The 23,632-nt window shown below is 37.6% G+C and overlaps 1 protein-coding gene across 1 annotated transcript; it reads right to left on the minus strand.

Moving 5' to 3' along the window:
• Positions 1-1,621: 1,621 nt before the first annotated feature.
• LOC109081539 (transmembrane protein 161B-like) lies at positions 1,622-19,921 on the minus strand. The gene is made up of 12 exons (XM_042756634.1): positions 19,641-19,921; positions 14,299-14,402; positions 12,875-12,961; positions 10,585-10,682; positions 10,300-10,456; positions 8,767-8,918; positions 7,302-7,362; positions 6,996-7,136; positions 6,351-6,464; positions 4,534-4,708; positions 3,814-3,910; positions 1,622-3,727 (listed from the first exon to the last, which is right to left on the minus strand). Exons 1-12 carry the CDS (start codon positions 19,641-19,643, stop codon positions 3,462-3,464), a joined length of 1,455 nt encoding a protein of 484 aa, XP_042612568.1. The 5' UTR covers positions 19,644-19,921; the 3' UTR covers positions 1,622-3,461.
• Between the last annotated feature and the right edge of the window lie 3,711 nt (positions 19,922-23,632).

Below are 23,632 nucleotides of genomic sequence, written 5' to 3' on the forward strand. Positions count from 1 at the left end.
AGGGCAACTAAGGGCTAAAGAGGATTACAGATCAGCGGACACGCGCCTGATGAAGGTCACTTGACTGAAACACTGTAATAAATACTGTTTGTTTTTGCAAGCTGTGTCAGTGTGTGGGCTTTTTTAATCTGTTTTCTTTAAATAGATCAATGGGCATATAAAATAATTAATGCATGGGCTTGTTTGGCTCTTTTAAAATTCCATTTTAGTACAAAAAAAAAAAAAAAAACTATGTTTGCATTTTATGATCTACACCTTTTTTTTCTTCTGAATGCAATATTAAAGTGACCAATGTTTTCATTGTATATTGCAATAAAATACAATGATAAAGCATTCGTTGACATGTATAAATATGTAAGAAATGCAAATCAATATTACACAACCCCCTAAGATCTTAACTAAACATTAACGATATTTAAAGGTTTAAAAAATATTATATTTATCAGATTGTCTTTTCGTAATGTCCAGCAGCTCCTTTTTGTGCTCTCTCAATATCTTCAAAATATAATTAAAATGTTTTAATGAGATATAACCTGTTAAAACAAAAAGCAAAAATGAAAACTACATACATTTTTTCATGTAGAGCCTTTTATGTGACAAGGCATGCAATTAAAATTAAGCCTCTCTGGGGGGTCTCTTTCATTTTAAGCCTGTCATTACATGATGCTTTCACAAGGGGGCAGTCACTTCTGTCCAAATGCTCTGTTGTAGCTCACTACTCATTACGCAGTGTGGTCAACTGAATTACACTGACACTACAATAACCTTCCTTCCATCCACAAAAACTGTATCATATATAAACAACAACAAAAAAGCCAGATCATGTGGTAGCTCTCATTCCCCTCATCTTAAAACATGTAAACCAATGTATCTACGTAAATCACACAAATATGTCTTGTTTTGCCACCAACACGTTCTTGCAGGCACGTGAACCTACTGTTCTAGAGTGTATTTGCCATAGACTGTATAAAAGGTATTTGCATTATAAAAAATCATGCAGTCTTTGAAAACAGTTCTCTGTGCAAAACCAAAGCACCCAGGTTCGTTAGCTTCCACAAGCGTCCTTGCTTTATTCATTTCTGGACAAAAAGAACAAGGTTAGGTCACCCATTATTACAAGTTCTCATTATTTATTTTGCTGCTCTCAACTGAGCTAACACAATAATGAAACTCCCATTATTTAGCACAGACAGTGGATCGGTCATTAAAAAGATACCTTTCGAGAAGATTCGCTCGTTCGGGCACTGGGAACGACGACCCTGGGCCTCGGATAAAATGGTTTGTGTGAATGGAGTCTTCTTAGGAAAAGAAAAGAGCCTCTTCAGCTGTTTGTTTTGGAATTTGTCTCATTGATCCAAGAGCGACAACTAAAAGAGGAGGCCCATATCGACAATAGCACTCAGGACATTACTCCAGCGTCTCATAGATGAGAACATTCATGGTGCAAATTCATTTTATTCATGATAACACTATAGCTTTAGAGGGAGTAACATGACCAAACTGTGTATTAAAATAAAAAATAAAAATACAACCCAAAAACTGTAACTCTATCATATGTCAACAACATATGGAAAGGGGAACCCTGATGGGGTGGAGGGAAGTCAAACAAAAAGTCATGAGGTTTTCTTGACAATCATTTATTAAACAAACTGAATAGTAATAAATAAACAGAAGTACTTAAAATGCATTAGAGACCAACAGATCCATTTAGGCTCATAGGATTTAAAAGAGATCCCAGCTACTTCACTACTGGAATACTGTGTGGAACAGAAAAGAGTGATTTGCCTTGAACATCTTTAATATGGCTCAGTTCTGAGCCTCATATACTGTTTTTTGGCATTAGGGTTAGAAATGTTTAAAGACATGCTTATTCGAAACATCCTAAAAGGAGCTATACTTAGTAAGATTTTAGTAACAGATTTTTAGATGAATTTTGGTCACTTGTTTTTAATTTTCAATAGTTGGGGGACGGGGGAGAAAATCAATATAAGGTAAAGGGGGGAAAAACACTGTTAACAAGTATTGATTGTATAGTGTGATTTTGATAATAACAGATTGCTCCTTTGCAATATAAATATCCCTGTAGGCCCACTACATAGAAAAAATTGATTTCTAATTTAACTGTTATTTGTTAAAAGCCAAGATTTTGTCATATGTGGCTTTTTATTAGGGGCCCCAAGGGTAGCAGAATTGTTCTACAATAATAAAAGAAAAATCAGACAGGATCAGTACATTCATTGTCTGTGTACCTTCCAAACACTCAAACTGGAAGGTGAGATTAAGACTTTTACAGTAGGTTAACACTAAAAAAGACTAACAAACAAAAAGTAAAACAAAAAAAATTATTTCAGATATGCCTCCGTGCAGTTTTGGTAACTATAGTGCCAAAAATCTCACAATATTAAAATGGACCTCATTAAAACGTGTACACATTTCTTTGTGATCAAGCCGCATATTCTGCTTTGGCTCGTACCTCAGCATGTGTGCTTCCGATTTCCAGCAGAAAGTACTGTACACACTCACCGGGGAGTACAAGCATACTTGGCACCTTCACATGAAACAAATCCAATCCTGTTATTTGATGCATTACAGAAAATCAATAGGCTGCATACAGAAAGACAGAACACGCTTAGAGGATGTGTTTGATGTCACCCGAAATTCAAAGTGAAACATCTGCCTGGTTAAATGACAGGGAAGGGTATCAGAAGAGCAGAGGCCAGTGCTTTAGACAGTTTTTTTGAGTTAGCTTTTATACTTGATCAAAATGCCCTTTTTAGATTTACTCACCAGCAGCAGGGGTCATGGGGAGCCTGCAGGCACCGATGTTAACACACAAACCGTCACTCGCACACGCGCATGCACACTTAAATTATCTCTCAGTCTTCTACAGTCAAACGAAAAGCTCCTTGTGAGAAGGCTGACTTCAGTCCCTCTGAAATGGACAAATAAATATACCTTTAACAACACATACTGTTCTCCTTGATCAGTCCCCTCACTGCACCCTCCAAGCCTGACTAAAACACTGTTTCATCTTCACGGATCAGCAATGAAAAACTCCCCTAAAGCAGAACCCAGTTTCTACTTTGGAGAAGTGAAACAACTTTAAAACACTAATAAAAACCATCATTCTTATGAAATTGATCTGTCATAATTTTAAACTCTAAAAAATTAAATGCAGTATGTCAAAGACCATGAGTGATCCCTTGCTTTCAACCTTCTGGTGGTTCAAAGATGCCATCCCCTTTAAAAACAGCATTTTTTGAGGTCTCCTTTGGACGCCATCCTCCATTCATTGATGCTTAAGAACAGTGACTGAATTATGGTTGTTGTTTATGTATTGGTTAGGTTGTGTCCATGGAGGAAGCCCATCAGAGAAGAACTCGGCTGATATGGTTGCAGAAAAAGGGGAATGTTTCAGGGCCTCGTGTGGCACAGTTCAGTCGAACAAGCCCTTCCTGATGCTATGCAGCCATCAGATACTGGTGGTAGAAGAGGCCGAAGAGAGAGGTGGAGAACAGGCATGCAGCAATCCACCAAGTGAAGAAGGATAGCAGCCCTCGAAAAAGCAAGGGGGAGAAAACAGTCCTCAGCCCCCCGAGAGCAACCGATAGCTGGGCCACTGTTTGAGAGGCCTGCACCTCATCTTGCCCCACCTCAGCGGGGCTCGAGTCCTCATTTGACAGACACGGCAAATTCTCTTCGGGGTAAATCACCCACGAGTATCCACCTGGGGGTTAAAACAAGAGTTTGAAAAATTCAAGAAACCCTACCGGGGCAGCTGAGAACATGTCAAGAAGAACTTAATGCACTCACCTAATGTCTTTAGCAGGAAAGTAGTGTGCAACAGCATCACCAGAGGTGCGATGTACTGAAGAGCTATTACACACAGGTAGTAAAAGACTCGGGCGACCTGTGTGAGGAAAAACAAATTTGCAGTTAAAACATTTAGGCAAATTTCATTCAAAACAAGCAGCTTGGCAGGAGAGGAGCTCATCAAATAGACTCGCTGAAACCGTAACTGGGAGCTTAAGTACAGAGGGAGGCTGCGAGCATATGATTCGAGAGCAGATGTAAGACCAGACACCCCTGCGACTTTACAGCCATTTGCGAGTCTCACTTATGGCTTGGAACATCAAACGGGCTCTTTTCCTCAGCTCCAGCTGTGGAGTGCTGTGGGTTTTGATCCTTGCGCTCCACTAAACTCAAATAGCCTCCTCATTTTAGAGCTCTGAGGGCAACAATGCCGCACAGTCCTTTTTCATACCGACATATTTCCACCTTTGAGGAATGTCGACACTGTAATGCAGGCCCCAACAGTAGTTGCCACAAGAGGGTCCCTGAGTGCATTTATTAACCAGTAGAGATCAAAAATCACAAGAACAGCCTACTAAAGATGGGAGACTTGGGAAAGATGGGATATCGTGGGAAAAAAATGATGGCTTTGCATCGCAATAAATTAATTGCACATTAATGTGATGACACGCAGTTTATCTGTAAGAACAAAAAGTCTACACTTTTCTAAAGTCTACACACCATCTTTTGGAGATCCACGGTACTAATGCGTCCCGCTTCCTTCTTCATCTGCAAGACGCCCTTCTGGGCCAGGTTGAGGTAGGCCTGGAGATGATGCCGCATCATGGCTAGTCTCAGCACACACAGAAGCAGGATCACCCACAGTCGCAACGTGTCGTATGTCTTCTCAGACATTCTGAAAGCAGATGAAGAGGACTAACGCACCAAATCAGCCCAAAACTTAGGTTGTGACTTGAGAAGAATGAACAAAGGTCTCACTAAAAAACAACACTTTAAGTCAACAGAAAATGGCAATCACAACCTATTTTACAACCTCAATGTGATGCATTTATGAGTAAAACAAACATAGGGTGGGACTTGATAAACTGGATTGAGAAAGGTGGGCATTTCACACAAGAATGGAACCCAAATGAGAGTTTGTAGTTTGTAGATTGCCTGATGATTACTTACCTCCTGAAATATCATCAGCACTATCCTTTGAGGAGAATTTCTGACCAAGCCGTGGAAGTTTATCCTCTAGAGCTTATCAACTTTTCACCCTCTCCCAAATCTTTTATCTTTACATTATTCCGCTACCATTAACCATCATTACATTACCATGTTAACTATTGGAAAGGGTTTGAAATGAAATGAATTCTCCACCAATAAGTGTGTTAAAGGGGTCACCGGATGTCCATTTTCCACAAGTTAATATGATACTTTAGGGTCTTAATGAAAAGTCTGTAACATAGTTTGGTTAAAATTTCTCGATGGTAGTGACAAAAACACCTTTTTTTCTCCCTGTCAAAAACGGCTCTTTTCAGAGCAAGATGTTTTGTAGCATTTTCCTTTAAATGCAAATTAGCTCTAGCGACCCCGCCCTCTCTTCTGAGCTGCTCTCTGAGGGACTGTTTACTTTATCTGCCTTCATCATGAAACTTGCTAATTAGCACATTTTTAGGAAAGGCGAATTGCAAAGATTCATTAAAAATAACCTTGCACTTACAATTTCTGTCGGTGAAGCTTGATCACGAATGATTCACACAAACATAGACGCATTTAGGTAGATCGGGGGCACATTCCCTTCAAAAACAAAGGTAATCCACTGCGTCTTCAGCAGCTCAGATGTTGGGAATAAATGACTATGTTCATTATTACATCCAACAACAGAACACCTCAATCGCTTAGGAGTCATTCTTGTCTACACCTGCTCACTCAGGGCGGTTCTAAGGTAAAAGGGCCAGTCCAGTCTGTGCTGAAACGCCACTGTCAATCAATCTATCGTGGGAGGGGCCTGTCTGTGTTTACGTCATAAAGACAGGCACCTGAGATCGCCTCGATTTGAGAAAGGGGTAAAGATTAAAGTAGATTTAAAAAAAAAACAAAAAAAACACTGGGTGGATTTTTATCATTACAGGGTGGTTGTGTACACACACTGCCAACACACATTTCAGTTCAAACAACTTGTAAAAGCGCATGTAGAATCCGATGACCCCTTTAAGCTATTTGTTAACATTATTTTCACCCTTTGCAGCATCAAACAAGGCCATTTCAGAAGCACAACAAATATATATAAATAATGCTTTAATTATAAATGATTTTGATGAAAGACTACAAAGACATTAACTTTCATTTGAATACTGTGTACTGATGAACCATGTACAATAAGACCAGGATCGTGTATTAAAGTAATCAGGGCCAATTTTGTTTTCTTGTTGACTAAAGTAAGCTTCCTCAAGTGCACAGAGGGTCTTGATGAAATTTAAAACAAGTTTAAAAACAATTCAGCATAGTAATAATGCAAAATATAACGTTTGATTGTAAAATGAAATACTCACAAAGGCACACTATCTTTCCCAAATGTGGGATTCATTAAATAATCCTTTGTTATGGGCTTCACCCATAACAGTACCATGATTAAGGGAGCCAAAAAGTTGATATGTAGCAAGGTCCTAAAGGATGGACACATAAAAACAACCTATTAGACAATGTAACACACAAGAGTATCAATATCAGTGGAGCAGTAAACATCAACTATCAAGTGCCACTGCTTTAAATATACCATTTCAGCCGTACAAGAAGCATAGCAGTAATCCAGGCCTAAAAGAGTAAGCCCCATAGTGTCATGAGACCAGGTATTGGGAGCTGGCCACACTGAAGAGGATTAGCTATGTGAGATGTGAAATGCCTGACTCCTCTTTTGTAACACAGTTACTCTAGAGCCCAATGCTGGCTGGAAATGTAGACCAGGTCCATCTACAGTAATGCTTATCTGCTAACTTGCTGCAGATATAATCAGACACTGATGCACCACATCAATTAACATGCAAATATTCTTAGTGGCTATAATATTTCAATATAAACATTGAATATGTTAATTTAAATGTAAGGCCAAAGAAATACCCATAATTTTAATTTTAGCATTTAAGGTGACTATTAAAGGTTAGTAAATAGATTTAGATTAGATTTTCTGAAACATTTACTGTGTGACTTTGCAGCTGTTTAGTGTGAGGGCATCAAGATGCATCTGGGCCAATCGCAGGCCTGGGAAGGTGAGAAAGGCTCCAATGAGAGCACAGAGCAGTGCCAGGATCAGCTTAAAGGTCAGCTTGGATATGGGGCCCCTGTAGAGACAGAGGAAGAAAGCAAGGCCTATTCACTGCAGGAAAGCACAAACCATCACATACAGGGCTTAATCCCAACCCATGGAGACATGGTATACTGTATACACACACACACTCCCTCTTTACTGACCAAGGGGGCAGGGGTACAGCGGCCGTAATACTTACTGAGACTCAAGGCCTTGGTTCTCCAGAAACTTCACGGCACTTTCAGAAAAATTAGCAAAGCCTATGAAAGCAGAAAAAGGAGGATAGAAACACTGTATTACAAGCGAAATTCTTAAATATATTTAAATGTAGAAAAGAATAAAAAAGTCATGGTTGGGACGTGCGCGATAGGTATTGTCTACAATATTGTAATTATTGTTTTTACAATATGCAAGCTGACCAAGTATGTCAAAAAACTATCAAAAATACACCTTGAGAGTGCATACTTTTTCACTGCATAGTGTAGCTTATTTTAATGCCGTTGGAATGCATGGAATGTTTGAATGACATTTAAGATATACAGGGCCATGATTAAACGTAAGAATCAGACACAAAAGATAATGCACACATCTAATAAGGTTATAGAAAAGGGGTGTTCAAACCTGTCCCTGAAGGGCCACTGTCCCGCCCTACAGAGTTGAGTTTCAACCCTAATTAAAGGCGAGTGTGTTGGAGTTGGTTTGATCTAAACTCTGCAGGATACTGGTCCTCCAGGAGCAGGACTGATCACCCCTGTTATAGACTACTGCCATTATAAAAGGTAAAAATCACTTTAAGGAAATCAATTGAAGTAAAATATTCCCTCATAGTGAGAAGGTTCATTTTTGTCATATCTTTAAACTAACAACTGCATATAGTAATGAAGAATATGAAACACTTTGGGAGTCAGCTGTCCATGACAGGGCTAAACCAGCTAAGGTATTACGAGCACAAAAACACACCAAGCAAAATATTGTCTAATTATTGTTATTGACAAAATCACAGAAAATCATATATAATTATTTCTGTCAATATTGCACATGCCTAGTCAGTCAAAGTGTTGATTTTGGACCAGGTTACAGGATCAATGGTGAGTAAGCAGAATAGTGTTCAGCTTTTAAAATGGCAACAAACTACAGCCTAATGCGTGGTTTAAATCATAATGCAAGAATGACAGTCTGACCCTCACTAACAATAAGTGATGTGAGTGATTCAAATCAAAAATATGAAAATGGTCTACAACATAAAAGCATGGTAACTGTCAAGTTTTTACTTTAGTCAACAATATTGTCAGAAATTTAACTAGGCAGGTAAAAGCTTTTCTTTTTTTTTTTCTTTCTTTTTTTTTTGTCTGCATGTGGCCACACATTCCAGATGTTAAGGAAAAATAAAAAATATGAGGAACATTTTTTTTTCCCTCTCGTTTTTCTTGAGACTGGCTGATCTATGATACAGTAAGTAAAGCAATTCAAATATGGAAAACAGCTAATTATTTTTGTAATTAATTAAATGTAGCCGGTATTAAATATTTCTACCAGCATGTTTTAATTTTGGACTATAAAAGAAATCCACCTTAGAACAAAATGTTCGCACATTCTATGTTTCTACATAGGCCTTATATAAAAAAGGAAGCAATATGCATAAAACCAACTTGACACTACTATACCTGTCTCAAGGCCAAATTCCAGGTAGTTCTCTGTGACAATCAGGATAGCCATGGCTTTCACAAAGAAGAAAAAGGCAAAGGTGATGCAGAGGGAACGCTCACCGCCCTCCTCTAGTCTGAAGTAGTGAGCCGTGAGGGAGAAAAGGATCTTCCTGAGAGAAACTGAAGCTAAGGAACATATTCACAATGGGCACATTATACCAAAAACTCTCCAAAAAGTATCAAATAAAGGCTGGAATGAATTCTATGACTAATCAGATAAATATTCTGGGTTATAGTCATTTCTGTACACTAGATGTCCACTGTAAGAGTTTAACCGAACACACATTTTTCCTTCATTTTTACACACACTGCCACACATGAAGTTAATAAATCCCAAGCTGGATTTCAACAGAATTTCCCTTTAAGTGTAATTACTCTACATACAAACTCTCTACACTACTGAAGCTGGTTGGGTTCTATTCAAATCTAATTGACTTACATGTCTCTCATTTAGTGTCACAGCTGAAGAGAAATGCATTTAAAACATGCCTCATCAAATAGTGTCAAGGCTAATTTCCCCAAGGTGACAAAATTTTATAATTTTTTTAAATCTAAAAAAAATATATATATATTAAAAGCAAGAAACCGTCCAGCTGCGCCTCTTTGTTGGGATGCCTTTATGTGCCCGTTTTGATTATACTGGTCTAGGGCCAATCATTCAACTTGCAGCTACGTCGTGCAAATCTGCAAGGCAAGCGGGCAGCCATCTGAGGAAATATTTCAGTGACCATCACTTTGACAAGGCCATTTTCCCCACCACACACTCTCCACTGAGATCAGGAAAAATGGCTCCTTCCTGTCCACATTCAACCATTTGCACACATATAGACCTATCATCATCGTCATCATCTTCATCACCCTACCAGGCACCTTCCTCCCTCCCTCTCTTTTTCCCAGGCAAATCAGTCCGGTGGGCCGTGAAAATTGGGCCTCCAATCTTCTGTGGCAGGCTGAGCTAGGTAAAGGGCAGTGGCGAGCGGAGGGAGATTGATCTCTGTGGACTGTGCCAGGGTTAATGTGTGTGATTTGGTGAGGCGCTAAAAGGGGAAAGTAGCAGGTAAAAGGCAACAGGTGCAGCTTTCATCACTGTCCCTGCTTCGAGACTGTGAAAATGGAGCTTCTCCACAAGGGTTGTCTTTTATAAAGGATGTGTTAACATTTAGGGACTATGGACACGTTATTGAATAAAGTACTTTAAGGTTCCTACTTGTAGTTCTGTTAAAATAACAAACAACTCCCTGTGTAAGTCACATCATGCTCTGAGAAACTACTGTATTATGGTCCTCAGGCAACCACGTTTAAATAACATGCCAAAGCTCTTACTAAACAATACTAATGAGAAACACATTAATAATTGGGTAATTGACATGCTAGATGTCAACTAATACATAATTATAGAAATTACAAGCAATGAAATATGAAAAAGGAAAAGCAATGCAACAAACGAGGAGAGGAAAAGCTCCTTCAGTATTTCAAGCTAGAAAGGGATACGTGACAAAGGCCAAGACCAGCAGGCTCCACACCACACTGATGTTCATCTCCCCACTGGACTCCGCCACACAGAAGTACAACTCAGTGATGAGATACACCACTGTGGCGGCCACCGTGAAGTCCACCAACCACTGGAATTCAGGAAAGTAATGCAGGGCTAGACAAAAAAAATAAAAAATAAAAAAAGACAGACAAGAAGAGAAGCTTTAGAAACCCGTCTCACTAAGAAGAGCCTTGAAGCTCAAGGATTCATTAGGTTTCAGATAATGACAACAGGTGAGTTACCTAGTGTGTCCACCTCTGCAATGCATTTAGTCTCCAGCTGAAGGTCGATGTCTTTGGGAATAGTCATTGGTTTGTTCTCTAAGTGCCCATTGTACTTCCTGAGAGGAGCAAAATGTGAAGATAGCACATATAATAGCACTGAAATTAGGCTAACCTGAAACACACCCACAAAAATTACTAAGGACATTTTGGGCCAAAAACCAAAATTGAGTACTAGAGTGCTATTTTTCTCCATTCACTTGCCAGTATAAATTAAATTAAAGTTGCTTTTTATTTATGCTTTTCAATAAAAGTGAATATAAAAACACAACAGTTTTATTATAAGAAAGCACATTTTTCAAAGCACATTACTCAAAACATGAAAAAAAGAATTAGCATTTTTTATTAAAAAAAAAAAAAAAAATTCTAAGTGATAAGTATGCTCTTCCAAGAACTAGCCGTTATCATCCTCTTCTGCCCAGATAAGACAGAATTTATTCAGGAGCATCTTCAGGAGCTACTTTATCCATTCATTTATGATGTTTCAGCACTCTTGTAAGTGGTTTCAGTTGTAAGACGGTGGGGCTTCTCTGGCATTTAACCTCATCACACAATGCAATGCGTCACATGACTCATATCTCCTTCCTGGCAGTGTAAATTCTGTTTGCTATGTGAAGTGGGATGTCATCATCAGGGTGAGAAGTTCAGGTGCTCCCAATTACATTTTAAAAGACACTTTTGTTTCATTTATTTTGTAATACTCAGCTAACCTGTAAAGGATGTCACAGTTTAACTTGATTAAACTAGTAAAATGGTTTCATGCAGCTGTCGTGACTACCTGCTCTTCACTTCACAAAAAAATCCCCAGATGTACAATACAGCCTACAATAAATTAGTAATGAAGCAGCTGTGACTCATTGGAAATAATCTCCTTTTAAGCATTACTGACGTAAAGACACTTTATTAGCATTGAATACAATTTATCATAACTCTTGATGTGATACAAATTGATATTTTTTTGTTGTTGTTGTAATAATTACACACTTTCATAATAGTTTGGGCCAAAACTGAAATGTATTTTTTGCTTAATTTCCTAAATAAATAAATCAATAAAATAAATCTATCAATAAATATAAAATAAAATAAAAAAAGATTACATAAATCACTCACTCAATCAATCATATTTTAACATCACATTAACAGTATCACCAAATTAAATGTAATACTAATTAGTTTTTGGCCAAAAGATTATGAATGCTCATAATTATAATTACAAAAAAAATGTTGTAATTACACACACACACACACACACACACACACACACACACACACACACACACACACACACACAACCATTCAAAGGTTTGGGGTTGGTAAGATAATTTAATGTTTTCGAAAATTTCTAATGGTTACAAAGACTGTATTTATTTAATTTAAATTTCATGATACACCTGTTTTCAGGATTTTTGTATTTTTATTATTTTATTTATTAATATAAAATTAAATTATACAATTTCATTTATTCACAATGATTAACGAAAGCAAAAGAACATAACTGAGAAACAGGTATCAACGTGTGGGATCTGCCACTTTGTCTGAAGGAAAGCAGATTTTTGGCAGTCCTAACTGAGGCCTCTGTCTCTAGTGGAAACCAAACACCAGCGTTTGCACATTTTACTGGGGATTAGAGGAGCCCTCCTCGCTATTGAAAAAGAGCTAAATCCACACAACGTTCAAATCAAACATATTTCCACCCATCTCTAATGCTGTCTGCATGACAAAGAATAGAGAAATAAATGTCGGGCTCTCCTGGGAATGGTGGGATATTGGAAAGGGGCACAGGCCTTAGCGTGAACGGGTCTAGTATGCAAGCTTTCTGCCCCATGGCTCCAAGCCAGCTGAACCTGAGATTCTTGGACTTCTCCTCTGGGTCTCTGTTGTTTACATAGGTCAGTATGCACAATGGTGTTCAGCACAAAAGCACTGTGGGCATGCTAGTCTCTCTGCACTGGATTGCAGCATACCTGCCTGACAAAATGGCCCAAGAGCTCCCTGCAGAGCAAAAATGGGCTTTTGTCTGAGAACAGGAGGTAGGTATAATAGAGCTGACTATCAAAACTAAGTTGCTAGACACAGGGTAGTCTACCTTTTCAGGGAATTAGCATTGTATGCTTAGACCACTGCAGAATATGGCCAACAAAGCTGCTTGATTTTTACCACTCTGTTGTAGCCACAAAATGTTCTTTCAGACACACAAAAGTCAAATGTGCACAAATCTAGAGAAACATACAACAATGATGCTGTGTTGTACCTGTCCTTCTTGCTCTTGCCTCCTTTCTGCTGTTTTCCAGCTAAGGTCCTCAGCTCATCTTCCGTGGGGTGCTGGTACCAACGCAGACTAACGAGACAAGAAGTATATCACCATCTCTGAAATACAGATTGCTCTGTATATCTATATATACACACACTACTATTCAAGAGTTTGGGGTTAGAAAGATTTGATCAAGTCTCTTATGCTCACCAAGGTTGCATTTATTTGATCAAAATTACAGTAAAACAGATTTATTATGAAATATTACTACAATTTAAACTCTTTTCTATTTTATTTTAAAATGTCCCAAAGCCTAATTTTCAGCAGCCATTACTCCAGTCTTCAGTGTCACCTGATCTTTCAGGAATCATTTTAATATGCTGATTAAGAAGCATTTCTGTTCATTATTTATGTTGAAAACAGTAGTACTGCTTAATATAATAGGAAACATTCACCCCCAAAATTAATTCTGTTATCATTTACTCTCAGTCATTCAGTTTCATACCTGTATGACTGACTTTCTTCTTCAGAACTGATAGAAAAGATATTTTGAAGAATGTTTTTATCCATACAATGAAAGTCAGTGGGGTCAAAACAATATGCGTGTCAACCTATTGACTTTCATTGCATGGACCACTTTCATAATTCTTTTGTGATGCCTTTGTGACCTTTTTTGAAGGTTGAAATCTTCTGGTCCGTCTTTGCCAGATCTTGTAACTGCATGGAAAAGAGCGAAAACCGCAGCTTTCTGAATTTCTCCTTTTATGTTTCACAGTAGACAGAAGGCATACAGGTGTGCAATGAGGGTAAATGATCACAGAATTTTCATTTTCATGTAAACCAAATTACTGAAGTTGTTTGATGGTAATACAATTAGCAGATCTTTGGTGGCAAACATTTACCACAAGCCCCTTCAACTTTGTTTAGAAACTGGCCTGTCACGAGCCCTGGGAGGGCTGTACTGCTTTCAGTTGTTTTTGCATGTTTACTTCCTAATGAAAACTTAATTATGAAAGTCTCTTGGGCAACACTTCAAGCCCTGCACTAGAGCCAGAGTTTTCCCAAACTATTTTTACAGCCAAAAACAAGCACAGATGAATTATTGAGCACATTTGGAAGAGCTGTTTACTCTGAACACATACGGCTCTAATTAAGGGGGAAACAAGCGTGGCTTGTATTTTCGTTAGCGGTTCTCTTGGGTCGTAGAGCTTTTTGATGATACCCTTTGGTCTTACTGAAACACCATAATGAGGTATTTTTGACGGGCCCTTAATATGAACAATAAAACAGGATATGCTGTGTGCAAAGTGAAGCAGGATCTGTGGTTTGTGTTGTTAAGGCTGCCTTGTAGATTAAGATGCCATTTTGGGTTGACTATCGAGAGGGATGCCAGAGCAGCACAGTGGGCTGTACTTCCTCATTACCTGCCACTGCAGAGGAGCCATCGTGCAAAGGAATAGTGGGGTATGATCTTCTGAATCACGCTGGCCATTACCATGGTAACCACCAGCTGCACACTGATCACACCCTGAAGGGAAAGAGTGAAATATTAGAACACTTTCAGATCGCACCAGCAAGAACACAGAACAGCATTCAAACTAGTAAAACCTAGTAACTAACCTCGACTGCCGTTTTTGGCAAGCCAGAATATATGAATTTGGAACCAAACTAGCAAAATTTAAGGAAGTTTTTTCCTCCAGATACAGATGTAAGAAAAAAGAGCAATGTCCACAGGGCAATGAAAAATAATGAATTTTGTGCTGCAAAGGTAATAACCTTTGTAAATGATGTTGACTTCCCCAGTCAATCACCTACTCTGTAATTGCCTTAAACACCCCAGCACTATCCCAGCTCCAGCGTGGGAGGACCGCTTGCTTCGATGGGTAATCTCACCATCCACGCGTGTAAGGCACAGTGTCCTGCCCCTATGTCGAGGAGACGGTGATGTGCATTCAAATGATCGCTGATCCACACAAATTGCTATGCGCCTAGCTAGCCATTTCAAAAGTCACACAAAAGAAATTTACATGGCGACATGGCTGGCGTGTCACTCAGGAAGGGAGAATTCATGAATCAAACTGTACAGCAATTCAATCAAGACAGAAAACTAGAAAATTATCTTAACTATTCCCTGATAATGTCATTTTGCAAGGTTGACTTGGTGAATTCTCTTCCTTGACTTTAGCCACTTTACACCACTGGTTCTCAGCCTTTTTGTGGCCCCATTTTGTCCAAGACAGTAAAAAGAAAAAAACTCAAAATAATTGTGTAATTTTAAAGTGTACATTTTAATTAATATAATTATGTTAATATGACTCAAATATTTTTCGGAAAATAAGTTGCACCCGATTATAAGTCACAGCGAGGTCAAAATTGAAAGAAAGCTGAAAGAAAAAACAAACAAACAAAAACACAGGTAAGTGGCATTGGTGTACAAGTGGCATTTTATTATTACATTCAGAAATATTGTAAAATATCAGTAAATAAAATGAAATGCCTACAGACACTATAAACATGTATTGCATTTCCCCTCACAACGGTATTCAGAACAGAACAGGAATGAAAAATGATATCTATTCCTAAAAAATATGATAATTTAAATATTTTTAAGATTATTGGGCCCCCTGAAAGTTTGCAGAGGGTCCGCAGTGGACCACGCCCCCTGACTGAAAATCACTGCATTAAATTATCAATGAGGTTGACATTAAAAAAAAAAAAAAAAATTCACTGTATCTCAATGATGTTCACTGTTTTCAATATTAACAGTCTAAAAAGTACAGAAAAATCCAATGAATTCAGTGCTTCAAAGGTAATAACCTTTGCAAATAGTCTTGAGTTCCTCAGTCAACTACATTCTCTGTACTCATTTCATTGAAACCAGCATCAAACTATTCCTGTAATAGGATCAACAGCTGTGATATTTAAGTACTGCTGCCATTTATTTCACAGTGAAACACTGTGAAGCTGTGAGTTTCTGAGCATCACTTTCACTATGAATAGCTCACTCTGTGTGCAGCACTAATGCAAAGCATGCCATAAAAACTGAAATGTTAGATTTCATTTATTTTATCCTGCTTTTCACCACTTTGACAAACGTGAATACCTGCACAGAGGCAGAGCCACACAATGACACAACAGCTATAATGCGGTGGTCTGAAACACATGAAAGCAGCCGCATGCTTCTTTTCACTGCTGGTTACAGGCACCTCTGAGAGAACCAAGCTGATGCCAGACTACAATGTTTCCCTCACTTTACCTGAAACAGAAAGGCATCCCATTGCCATGGGAACTATACAGCCCATAAGAATGAATGTGAGACTGCAAAAAAAAAAAAAAAAAAAAAACGCTATTAAGTTGAAGCAATGAATGTTATTCTTACATGGGCTGGAGTGAAGTGTACATTTACATTTAAGTGCAAATATTTTGCCATTTAATTTAAAGAGACAGTAACATGATAAAAGAGCTCAAGAAAATCAACAGTTTTATGTGTGATTAACCTACATTATGAATAAATTACATGTTATTGAGACATAAAGAATTTTATTTAGTATTTATTTAGACTGTTTCGGTATGTTTATTTATTTTATTTTATTAATTAATCACATGTAATTGGCTTATTTAGAAAACATTATTTTACTAGTTTTTCTACTAGCCTTCTACTATTTTCTTTCACCAGTAACTGAGCTAAACCAGTAGCATCATGCAGAACTATGTCACTGCTCAGCTGTATAGAAAGACTTAGATGCTGAGTGCGAAGTATGAAAGATTTTTAGGGGGTTTCTGAAGGTAGAGTGGTAAAACGTCATGTCCATCCAACTATCAGCGTTGAGATGGGACACTTTCCAGTGGCATACCTTGTTATTTTTAACCACGGTTTTCGGTTTGGTTTGGTTCTGATGGCCTGGCACGATTTGTGATTCAAAATCTGATTTTTTAAACAAAAACATATACACAATAAACACCAGGTTTGTTGTGTGTTTGCAGGGCTACACGGTTTGGCCCAAAATTGTGTGCTTATATATTAATGTGACTAATAAGAATTATTAAGATTGTTATTATTACTGCTACAAAAAAAATACTAAATTAAATTAAATAATAAATATTACTATTGTAATAACACTTTCATTATAAAAAAGAAAGAGTTAAACTTCTGTACACTAGAGAAAAACATGGATTATCATATGTCTACTTTAAATGTATTTTGAGATAAGTATTATTTTTTCCTATTTTTACCCAAAATAGGATGGAGAGGCCCTTACTGCGCACTATAAACACATATCGGGTTTCATTCATACTGGAAGCCAGAGGGTGTGCTCGTGCAGAAACGCAAAAAATGCCTCACAGAAGAAAAATAACTAATGACACTTCAGGAAATACATAATATGAATCCAGCTATCACTATGACTGAATAAAAAGAAGATAGAAACATTCTGAATGATGAAACACAAAGACAATAAACACTAGACTGCGACAATATATAGTTTATTTGTGTTCTTCAAGCCATCTAGGGTATTTTCATAATAATTGAGTATATTAATAATCCATTGCTCATCGATATAGCCTTTACTACAGTACAGAATATATTTTCTGCCTCATTCTATGACAAAAAGTCACATCAGATTAAAAAGGTTAAAAAAAGTTATTTTAAACTGATGTTGTGGAGTAAAAAAAAATGTTAAATGTTCTCTTTTGTTGGACAACAGGTTTAGATATGCTTCTCATTACAAGTCATTACAAAAGAAGATGTTTGGCATGTGTTACTTTTTCAAATGCATGTTATAAGCAACTCAAACTCTCAGTGTTTCCTGAAAATTATTCAAACGCAAAACCAAAAAAATGCAATTCACAAGCCTGTATTGAACCATGTCATACTAAATGGTTCAATATTATATTGAGAATTTTGGCATCCCTGCTTTCCAAGCAACTTTCATTTATTTGACTCAAACCATCAGAAACGTGTCACACTCTGGACATTCCCTTTAAAAGCGTGACATAAAAAAATGGGCCGCTTCCCATGCTGGGGAAGTTTGATCCGTCAGTGTAAGTCACCATGAGAGGTTGGGGCAGGAGAGGTAATTGAAGCAGCATGGGACACTTATCTGGCTCACTGGCAGTGACCTGGACAGCACAGGGGCCAAATGAGCTCTGAAGAGCGGACAGTGAAGATAACCAGCAGTTCTAGAAGTTCAGTCACCATATGAGATAATGGTCAGGAAGAGAGCTGTTCTGGCAAAGTATGGATTTTAAGTTCTTCAAAAACAGCCTGTGGCGACACGTCAAAATTCGAGATTTTGCAATTAATTTTCTTCCATTACCCAAGTTTGCACTGACAGACTGTAAATTATAATTTAACCATGTACAAAGACTAATGCTTGTGTGAAAAGAAACTGGCATCAATCTAAAACTGATATAATAGCATTATTATTAAATGATTTATTAATTACATTATTTTACTACCACATACATTATACGAACCACACCATAATGTAGCGCTGCCAGCGGTCCAGACTTATAAGTTCTGCTGAGAGTTTAATATTAATGAAGCATTTGCAGAAGTTTCCAAAGTTTCAGTCATAGGGCCATGTACAGGAACTTAGTGCACAAGACTGTCTCAGGTCTGAGGCTGAGCAGTATTTAAGGCTAAGTGTAGCCCCTCTCATCAATCACCGTGTTCAGGAATTCCAATATGCAAGACTTCAAGGAAAACTTTCCAGTGTAGGTTTATTTAGATATAATTTGGTAGTAAAACATGTTGCACAATTTATTGGTGCAGAGAATAGTATGTGTATTTTGTAAAACATTTGCAATGGCTCTTTATCACCTACACAGGGGCTACTGAACAAAAAAAAAAAAATCAAGCTCTGTACAAACAATTTAACAACACTATTGGGTAATTGACAGTTCTACACAGACTTACAGTTTATGTGCCCACTTGATCACTTGGGCCACATACAGTAAATACTTCATGTATGTAGTCATGTGCATAGGTGGGGGTACTGGGACAGGCCTATAGTTCCTATCTTTAACTGAACAGTTAAGCGTTAAATCAGGATCATTTATAGCTAAAGGGATAACTGACCTAAAATGATAATTCTGTCATTATTTAGTCACCCTAGTGTCATTCCAAACCTGCATGACTTTCTTTCGTCTGTGGAACATAAAATGACATATCATGCTGCATGCAATATGTTTGTTACAGTCTCCGTTCCTTTTCAAAGCACTTTTCAATTCAATTAACGTTAATGTTGAGTGAAGCATGCCATCTCTTTATGTACAGAAATACATTTTCCACAAGTTAGACACTTGAGGCTGAGAAAAAGATAAGATGTTCATTGTTCATTTTGGAATGAACTATCCCTTTAAGATTCAAGTCATTTTAAATGGGTCTGAGGGTAAGCCCTTCCATGACGTCATCCAGTGGAGGACATTCTGAGGTCAAAATCTTACCTGCACCAGGTGAGCCACATCCCTCTACTAGCTAAACTATCAAGTGATGTTCGTCGAGTCTAGCATTTACAACTACCATAAAATGACATTAACGTTACATTATATCATTCTTAATTTCTGTTTAAAAAACACGCAAACATTTTCACCCATAAGATGCAATGGCTCAATCCTAATAAATAATGGCTCAGACCTAGAAGCACAACTGCAGGCATCTAACACCAGAACGAACAAATAAATAAAACCTTCTCTCGATATATATTTAGCATGCATTAACGAGAACACGGCAGTAATTGTCCATTCCGCTGCTGTGATCTCTTACCATATTGATGCTGCAGTGCAGTGATAGACCTCAAAGCCGGCTGACACTCTGAGCACCCCTGAGCGGAGATCCTGCGGCACGGAGCACATAAGCCTGTCTTGCGGTGCTGTTATCTGAGAGTACTGTGTTGACAGGTAAAATGAAGACCTAAACAAACATCCCACTGATCAAGCCGCGGCTCCACTGTGTTTTCAACTGCAGTAGAGGTCACGCTCAGTCTCTCGATCCCGAGCTGCCACTGAAAGCCTGTACGGTTCAATGAACGCAAGAGCTCCCTAATAATAAATATTTGTGTCACAGTGATATTTTGAATTGATAAACACCATGCATGCTAGTACATATTCACATTACTTAGTATATTTGAAACGATAACGTTGTATTAGTCTCAGTTTTAAAACAGGCAAAAATTTAGGCGACTTAGGGATCTTGCAGGACCCCCTGCACCGGAAGTAGTGAAAGGAGCACATGTGACGTTTTCCTACCGGTGTTGTTAACCCTGCTCAGGACTGAGGACTATTAATGCAAATGTACTCATAAAAAAAATACACTGACAGTAACTGGAGATTCATTGATAAAGTGCTTTGCTGAGAAAAAAAAAGAATTATTTATATATTCTTTTTAGTTATTTATTTACTTTTCTTTTTTTTTTACCTATGCCTTTACCCACTTATTCTTTCCTTGTTTATTATTGCATCGTTTAACATAATTATTCTCTGAATATGTAAACAGCCTAGGACTGAATCACTTTTGAATAAAAGTATGAAAAAGAGCATTTTGTGCAACTCAACTATTTTGCATTGCCAAGTATTTTATTCATAAATGTAAATTATTCTAGTTTCTAAAAAGATGTTGAGAATGACATTCTCTCTTCTAACAAAAAGAAGAAGAAGAAAAGGCTACTAAAACTTGGAGTGTGGGCTCAAGAGTGTTCAAGCTTTTGTATATATATATTTCTGCGTTACTGACTTATGAATGTTGTATGTGTGTATTTATTTATTGCATGCTTCTGGTTTATTTTACTCAATTTTAAGTTCATTACTCTTCCCCTATTTTCTGTATTTATTCTATAGTGTATTTTATGTAGCCTACATAATATCCTGGGATTTAACAATAGCTTCCTTTTTGTTTTCTATAGAATGACAATTAAAAGCAAATTAATAAATAAATAATCTCAGGATACACCTTTTGGGATCTGAGGGTGAACAGAGCTGTAATCTATTAAATAGTCTTGAGGTGTTTTATATTTAATAGATGTAGAAAACAGTAGGCTTGTAATAAAGAATGAGTAGGTGTGTCCACTCTATAGAGTGGAATAGTGTAAACAGCAGTGGGTCATGCATGAATTCACCCTCAGTCCCCTATATCATTATCACTGTGTGCAGTAAACATGATCTTCTTATCCTATATTTACAAAAGATCTTTGTATGTGTTTGTCTAACTGATGTCTTTAACTGTCAAATACAAATGGACTGGATGCCTTGTGGTGTGCTCTTATGCTTTCCTTTATTGCTTTATTTTATTTTATATCACACTTAAGTGTTTTATTATTCTAGATGGTTTGTCTTTCCGGCTGTTAAAACATGATTATAATTGTACTGAACAAATCACATATCAATGCATTTATTGAATGATTTTGTTCCTATTAGTTGTCTCCATTACTTTGGAACTAATTGAAAAAATAGAGTGTTCTAGAAAGAGATGCTCAGTAAAAGGAGATGCGTAAACATCAAACACATTAAACTGGTGGAGCCGGTGCTTTAGTGCTTACATTAACAGACCATCCAGCTGATAGGGTGAAACATTTTATATTTAAATACCCCTATAAGTAGACCATGGGTGGAAGACTGCGAATTTTGAACAGACTTAACAATGTCTTGATAGCTCCTTAGAGTTAACTGATTTTTTTATAGTGTTAGTTCATTTTGTTAAATTGCACACTGAATGTGCAAAAATATCCTTCTTAATTTACATAGCGGTAGTCACTATTTAAAGTATAAATCTCTGATATTCTTAGTTATTTGTATTACTTTTCATGTTTGATTTAATTGAAATTGAGTAGATGGGTCAGGCCAGAGAGCCTGTGTGTGTGTGTGTGTGTGTGTGTGTGTGTGTGTGTGTGTGTGTGTGTGTGTGTGTGTGTGTGTGTGTGTGTGTGTGTGAGCCACCTCTCCAGTGCGTCATGCTGTCAGCATCACAACACAACCAAAATATATATCTCTCGCATTTTTCCCCTTTGAGAATATTTACTTACAATAGTATCTGAATTTCTCAAATATGTTTGTTTAGGAACATGCCAAATACGACTTGTCCATTAAATAGTGAAAAGTCAGATGACTTGATTGAAAATCATTATGATAATTGAAATACACAAGAGGCATTAATAAATGAACCCTTCTCTTTCATTATTTGTACAGTGCGGTGGTGAATTGCCTTTTATACTATCCCTGCTGCATGCTTTATTTTTGGATGAAATACCATATCTGGGTCATGGAAGATCACAGTCAACGTTCACAGGCATTTCTGCTTTTTATCCAAGCTTTCTCCTTGGCGTCTGTTCCCTTCTTTCCAACTCCCTTGCTCTGCAAAACATACTATGACAATACTACAGCCCAGCTTTTGTATATCCAGTCAAACACACTCATTTCTAAATGGCATTCATTATTTTTCATGGTGATTTTTAACAAAAACTGGAAACAGATCAAAATGATATATTTTATTAATTAACATGATTTGAAATGTGGCTCCCAGCTGCTCTGCCCTTGAGATTTCCATGTTTGCTTTGATTGTTCTGCTTCCTGTTCAACATTATAATTTAATCTTAGGTTTATTTAATATTATCGTTATAATAAAAATTATTATTGTTATCATCATTATTATTCTAGATATTAAAATGCAGAGAATAGACCTCTTTGTATCTGCTTTCACTATATACAGTATTAATATTTCATTTCTATTGTTTAAGGAAATGCGAGAGTGGCATTTATATACCATTCTGATATCCAGTCCACTTAGAAGCATCATACTCATTCTATCAAAATGTCATGCGATTTTTCTAGAGACATAATGTTATTTAAAGGAATTACACTGGAGGTGCTTTTGTTGCATGTATACACTTCTCTCAATGTAAATGTCACCTCCATGCATTGTTGACATTAGACCCCGGTCGCAAGCTCCAAACATCCCTAGCATAGGACGAGATGGAATACTGTGCACATAAATATTATGCATTTTTTAGTCAAACCACAGGCAAAATGTGAATATTGTCGCATGCTCTCAGGAGAAACGTATTAAATTCCAAACATATGAAAACTCATCTCTCATCAAGGGTTTACAAACTGTAATACTGCATGCAAATCAGTGTATTTCACACAGGCAATGGTGCAACAGGATTCATGACTATAGCAGTCTTTCTTTGCCTATAGTGTCCTCTAAGCAAGGCCTTTTGAACAGATGACAAGCAGCTCTGAAAGAGGGGTGGACCGTCTCTGAGAGGGCCGCTTTGTGGGTCCATTGGGTCAGACAGATCTCCTGCTGTGAACTCCCACACCTTACAATCTATCTCTCCCTGATGGTCCCCACTCTGTTGTCTCAGAGAAGTGCCTACCTAATGGCCAGAGCCCCTTAAGCCCAGAGCTGCTCAAATAAATGGAGCTAGATCTCATTTTTAAGCAGTATTCTTTAAATAAGCCGTATAGAATGACAAACAAAGTAAATATAGTATAATTTCAAATATCCATTCCTAGAAATCAAGTCTAAGACATCCTGACCGAATGGCCTGCTGTGGTTAAATGCTGAAGGCATTAGTTTGAATAGATTCTGCCACAGCTCTGCAGTCCACAAATGTGATAATTAAAAGAGAAGGGAGGGCGGGCTTTCCAGGAAAGAGAGAGAGAGAGGGAGAGAGAGAGATTTCTCTTCATCAAGTAATTAGCCAGGCTTTCATACGGAGCCGCTCAGCATCCTTATTATTTTGTGTTGGGTTGATGATGGAC

Source organism: Cyprinus carpio, chromosome A5 (genome assembly GCF_018340385.1).
Source record: "Cyprinus carpio isolate SPL01 chromosome A5, ASM1834038v1, whole genome shotgun sequence".
Lineage (NCBI taxonomy): Eukaryota > Metazoa > Chordata > Actinopteri > Cypriniformes > Cyprinidae > Cyprinus > Cyprinus carpio.